This window comes from Salvelinus sp. IW2-2015, linkage group LG12 (assembly GCF_002910315.2).
Source record: "Salvelinus sp. IW2-2015 linkage group LG12, ASM291031v2, whole genome shotgun sequence".
NCBI lineage: Eukaryota > Metazoa > Chordata > Actinopteri > Salmoniformes > Salmonidae > Salvelinus > Salvelinus sp. IW2-2015.
The window spans coordinates 3,983,669-3,989,487 of record NC_036852.1 but is presented as its reverse complement, the minus strand read 5'-3'; the positions used below and the strand labels follow the sequence as shown (position 1 = coordinate 3,989,487).

At 41.9% G+C, this 5,819-nt stretch overlaps 1 protein-coding gene across 1 annotated transcript in view; it reads right to left on the bottom strand.

The window, feature by feature from the left end:
- The window catches only part of gabra5 (gamma-aminobutyric acid type A receptor subunit alpha5), a 34,838-nt gene extending 29,720 nt beyond the window's left edge, over nucleotides 1–5,118 (bottom strand). Inside the window, exons 1-4 of the mRNA XM_023997647.2 lie at nucleotides 4,189–5,118; nucleotides 3,482–3,566; nucleotides 3,173–3,297; nucleotides 1,596–1,660 (exon numbers count right to left, since the gene is read on the bottom strand). Of these exons, the coding sequence (XP_023853415.1) occupies nucleotides 1,596–1,660; nucleotides 3,173–3,297; nucleotides 3,482–3,566; nucleotides 4,189–4,207 (294 nt within the window). The 5' untranslated portion in view covers nucleotides 4,208–5,118. The remainder of the gene's footprint in view (nucleotides 1–1,595; nucleotides 1,661–3,172; nucleotides 3,298–3,481; nucleotides 3,567–4,188) is intronic.
- Nucleotides 5,119–5,819: the final 701 nt, after the last annotated feature.

Below are 5,819 nucleotides of genomic sequence, written 5' to 3'. Positions count from 1 at the left end.
TTGGGTTTACTCATCCTTCTTCTTCTCCAAACACGGCGAGTGGAGTTTAGACCAAAAAGCTCTATTTTTGTCTTATCAGACCACATGACCTTCTCCCATTCCTCCTCTGGATCATCCAATGGTCATTGCAAACTTCAGACGGCCTGACATGCCTGGCTTGAGCAGGGGGACCTTGCGTGCGCTGAGGATTTTAATCTATGACGCCGTAGTGTGTTACTAAGGTTTCTTTGAGGACTTGGTCCCAGCTCTCTTCAGGTCATTGTTGACAGTCCTGCCGTGTAGTTCTGGGCTATCCCTCACTTCCTCATATCATTGATGCCCCACGGGTTGAGATCTGCATGGAAGCCCCAACCGAGGTGTTGACCATCACTTTGAACTTCTTCCATTTTCTAAATTGCGCCAAACAGTGTTGCCTTCTCACAGCTCCTTTCCTATTGTACCTGTAGCAATGCCAGCCTTGTGCAAGGTCTACAGATTTATCCTGATGTCCTTACACAGCTCTTCTGGTCTTGGCCATTAGTGGAGAGGTTTGGGTCGTTTGTTGATGTGTGACAAAGGTGTCTTATACAGGTAAACGAGTTAAACGGTTTCAGGTTAATACGCAATGAGATGAACGAGAACAGGAGTGTGTGTGTGTGCTTAAAGAAATGAGTTGTGAGGTGAGGTCTGGGTGAGGGATGTCGGTCGGAGGATTCTACTGTTGGGTGAGGTGAGTGCGAAATGACTATTGTCTGCATGACAAGTGGTAAAAGCGAAAGTGTGTTTAAGTGTAGTGGCGTGTTAAAAAAGGTGTGTGAGATGTGTCGAGTGATTGAGTGTGTCTGGATTTTTGTATTAGATTCGAATCTCACCAGTTAGAAGTAGACCTATGTAATAAAATTACAGGACCATGCCTACAATGTCATTGTAAGTAGGGAAAACCTGCAAAATCGGCACAGTGTGATTCAAATACTGTTCTCCCATGTATATTTTCAACTGTGCTCGTAGTTTCACAAAGTTCTGAACCCTTTCTATTGTCAAGTTTCTTAAGATTTGCAAATCATAATCAATCGATCAGTAAGATTATATATTTTTACGCAAAAAAAAAAAAATTTTGATTTACAATCTGTATAAACTATGGAATAAAAGCTTTAAAGTTTGCATTTTCCACCTTAAAATGTCAGACTTGATTGCCCTACACGAAAAGTTTTCAACGCCACAGAAATTCCATTAATTATAATCCACAATAAATTCAACATTTCCTGTTGCTGCAGGATTCGTTTTCCTGCTGTGAAAACTGGCTCAAATGAGATAATAAACTAACCTAGTCGGACAACAACAAAAATACTAAAAGCAGAATTCTCCATTGAATATAACGTATTCAGTCGCAGGACATGGCTTAATCATGCATCCAGGAAACCGGACCATGCATGTATTTCTTTATAGAATTGATTTTATTACTTAAAAAAAAAACTATGAATACAATTCATTTATATTCATCTATGAATATTGTTGTTGTGTCGTAACATTTACAGGCGGTTTTGGGGTTTCTCCTATCGAAATAATTAGCATTAATGGCGTTCATTGAAACAGTGAAATGCTGTAAAGTTGATCACCATTTCAGTATCTGAACTGGCCAAAGCCTTGTGACAAATATTTGTTTTGATCTCCGTGACCTTTTCTGTGATAGAATGGGATTTGAATATGACAGTGAACATGGAAGAGACAAGGGACAGGGACAAATTCTATTTATGAGTAATCATACATCAGAGATCTCCATTTCAATCTTTACAGCTTCAATGACAGAAAAATTCTAAGAAGTGAGTGCAGCTTGACCTCCACACCGCATTTTGGCAATCCATGTTGCAATGTTCATGTTGACTTGCGACATTATAACACGATTTAGAAGGGGGGGAGAAAAGGGACAAAAAAACACTAAGACCAAATCGGTGGAAGAAATTTATTTTCTCTAGAGATGCAGGATATTCTTATCTTCCATTGACACACTCTTCGACTCCCTCTCTCTCGTCTGCAATAGAGGTCTGGATCTCAAGGTTACTTTTTGCAGATGGAGGTGGTGGTCATGGGGGGGGCTGTGTGATATATTGGCGTGTTGGCAGTGCAGTTCCTTCTTCACTCAAGGATTGATCTATTACTGTGATTGCTTTGCTCTTGGAATATATTCCAGTCAATGCAAATCAGTATATTAGAACAGTCTCTTTTATTTTTTCTCACTGAATCCAAGAAMTCTATCGAGTGTGATTTTACAGAGGGGGAAAATGCTATGCTGGATCACAAATTATGTATGAGGCTAAGCATTGGCATACTGCAGTTTCACGAGGCCCCCCCGCAAGGTCCGAGCAAGTTTAATAGCTTATCTCATGGAATTCTAAACATTTTGCCATGAAACTGAGAGAAAATGTTGCAGTTTTAAAGTGAATTTGCTAATCATTTTGCCATGGATTATGACGTGTTCATATGCTATCTGGGGGAGAGGTGACCTCCAGGGGGCCCCCAACCAAAAAGAAAACGCCCCAGAGCTTGCCCCCCCCCCCCCTCCCTGCAAGTGAGGGGGTGTTTCCAAAGCATATAGTTGGTCCCACGTGGGGCCACACAGCACATCTCGATATGGAGCGCAGTTCACTATGCATTTATCATCTCATCAGCTGGTGACTTTTTTTCTTGTGACAGGTCAATTTGCTGCAGCAGAGCCTGCATAGTCTTTAGGCTCCAGTAATATAATTGCTTTAAATCAGTGCACACGCAGGCACACTCTCTTAGTATTTATCTTCCCCATCAAATCCCTTCAAGTTGCAAAAGAACCACAATACATTCAGTATAAATTCTAACAAAGACAAACTGTACGTTGAAAGAGAAACATCCACATTTCACACTGTGTTTTGGTTCTATAAATCTCCTGCATCAACATGCAACAATGGTTCTGCTGCACCTGGCTTGAGTGTACTCTGAGGAAACCTAATGTCAAATAAGGGATGTTCCAGAACACAAGAGTATTAGTGAATGACATTTGCCCCAAGAAAATGAATACTGATATAATACTGCATTGTACTGTATTGTATTGCATTGCATTGTACTGTATTGTACTGTATTGTATTGCATTGTACTGCATTGTACTGTAACCTCTAGTGATATGAGTTTGGATCAGAGTGGTCTGTAAGTCGGTATACGTTACCTCCAAGTCCTGGTCTGAGTCTGTTGTCGTAGCCGTCCAGCAGTCCGTCCAGTATCCGTGTGAAGATGGTGATGTTGTCATTAGCCTCCGCCTCTTTCAATGCCTCTGCTGTGGTCTGGCCAAGACTTGGAAAGACAGAACATCAATCAGGCTGGTTAGTTCCACATACTGTAACATGGAGACTGCTTGACAAGGCTAGTGTCGATGTAAATAAAGCACACCATAGTTGGATATGCACAGTATATCTACTGTTCAAATGAGGATGTAATGCAGTGTATAGTCAGATGGGATGGTACACGTTTCACTTACCCCACTTGACATGTCATACAAAGCAGCAAGACAGAGATCCACACGTGTTTCATTGTAGAAAAGCTGGGKATTTTGTCCTCTATGTCTGGAATAACAACATATAATCCACAATCAGTACTTTCAGTAGTATGTATTGTCATCATACTTACACTCCTACTTCTCCTTCTACACTATACTCCTACCAGACAAGTATTACTACAGTACTACTAACACTATAGTACACTAATGATACCGTACTTACGTTGGTGTTATACTGTACCCCACCCTCCCCCAATACACACACCTGACCACACACACCTTCAACTAGCAGCCCTATAATGGACCTACAAGAGTAATCAGTAGGCTAACCGTGATACAATAACTGTTTGGAACTGTGAATATACCAATCGTGTCTTTCTACATTCCTGGCCGACGTCCTTGTGTGCATTCATTTTGCCCAATGCTAAACACCTTGTTGCAGCAGTATTATAACATCTCCCCATTTTGCTGCAACTGTTCGTGTTCGCGTTGTATTGGTGATCCTCACTGCGTATGAATTCGCAGGCAGTGCAATAGGTTTTCAATGTAGGCTAATGATGTACCCTCGCTGTTCCCTTTCCCCAGACCCCCCCCCCCCCACTCATACCCCCCTAACAATAGAGGGAAGGGGGGTGGGGGGTGCTTCTGATGCCATCCTCGTGCATAAAAGAGGGTTGAAAATCAATTACCTGTAGAGAGAGCCATCATCTTGATTTAAATCCAGGTTAGAAAACGATACAAAACCCGCAGCAATGAAAGTCAAGGGTATGCTGCGGCTCCTTCAGAGGGATATAGATATTCTCCGTTTATATTTGCCACCGCAGGCAGTCTCGATCGTGTATTGTTCTCTCCTGATTTGCTTGACTGACTTCCTACTCATATCAAGCAGCTGTTTGCGTCTTGTGCTGCCACCTCCTTCCCGCCTTTTGGAGATGAGAGGTTTTAATGCCGAGCCCTCATCTTCGGTTGTGACAACAACGTTTTTCGTGTTACATACCCTTGGTCTCAAGTCATTTGTCCACTCAGAGCGGASTWGCGGCCCGGCGCCCCATCTAAATCAGAAATCACACTCACCTCCAGTTGCCGCTCACATGCACACACTGCAACGATTTGCTAACCGGTGCGTTATCATAGGTGCGACAGTGAAAACGATCCTCCAGGAACTCCAAGCGTCACTTAACTTTCCCCTGTTATCTTACTTGCCACTGTAGGCTACTCTAGCCTATGCACATTGCTGTGGTTAGTTAAAACGTCATCCTCTCCCGCAAGCTAATAAGCTGTCTAGTCGAATTCAATTTAATGAATGAGGGGCAGTGGGTTGATCCATCCAGAAGGAAAAAAATAAGGCTATATCCCAAGGACCCATTAAAACGGTATACCTATTCACCTACATGTTCAATTTTGGTCCTCTCTGTTCACCTAGCCTTTTCTCTCATTCAGTGGGAAATGCGTCAGCTTTGTCGAGAAGAAAATTACCGCTTATAATWGCTTTAATGCACATGGTACTGCTGCCTCCAGAGTACTGCCTATGATTTCGATCCGACCTATTATGCCACGATGACTCACCAGCCTAAGGTCCATCATTGAGAATTATAACGGTAATGACCAGAGGAAATCGAGAATGAACGCACTCAAATGCTAAAAGAAGGATCGCAATACATCAGTCTATCAAACGGTGTGATTACGCAATCGTTCCTGAAAAAAAACTACTTTTTATTTGTATTMTTTTACAGTTAGCCTACATCAAACAAAGTCGTTATACCAATTGCCATAAGAGGGTACTCTAACTCCATATTTTCTGACAGAACATTGTGCTGACTAATCATATTTCACTCTACTGTAGCAKGGTATTCATTACAATCAATAGTTGACAGTTCAGTTTGACATATCTATAATGCGTGAATTATTTGCACCAAGTAGACACATGTTGCACTGTCTTGTAAATTGCTAGGTACGTCTGAGTTATTTAAGTGGTGCTAAGGTGTTTCAGCCCCATGTTTGAGCTGTACAGCTCCGTCCCTATAGCGCGTTCTGACCCTACCATAATTCCATCGGGTGGTGCTGAAACTAACTTGTGCATGGAAAACASTAATTCCTAAAGTACAATGCTTATCATGTAAAGCACTTCCAGTGTTTGGGAAAGAGAGTATGCCAAGTGTGTCCTATTATAAGAACATCACATGGTCCAAAAACAATMAACCCACTGCATACCTKCTATAGCTACGCCTAAAACTACATTGACTCAATAACAGACTTTACACTGTGTTGTATGTTACCAGGTGTGAGTTATCACCGTATATATAAATCATAATCACCATGT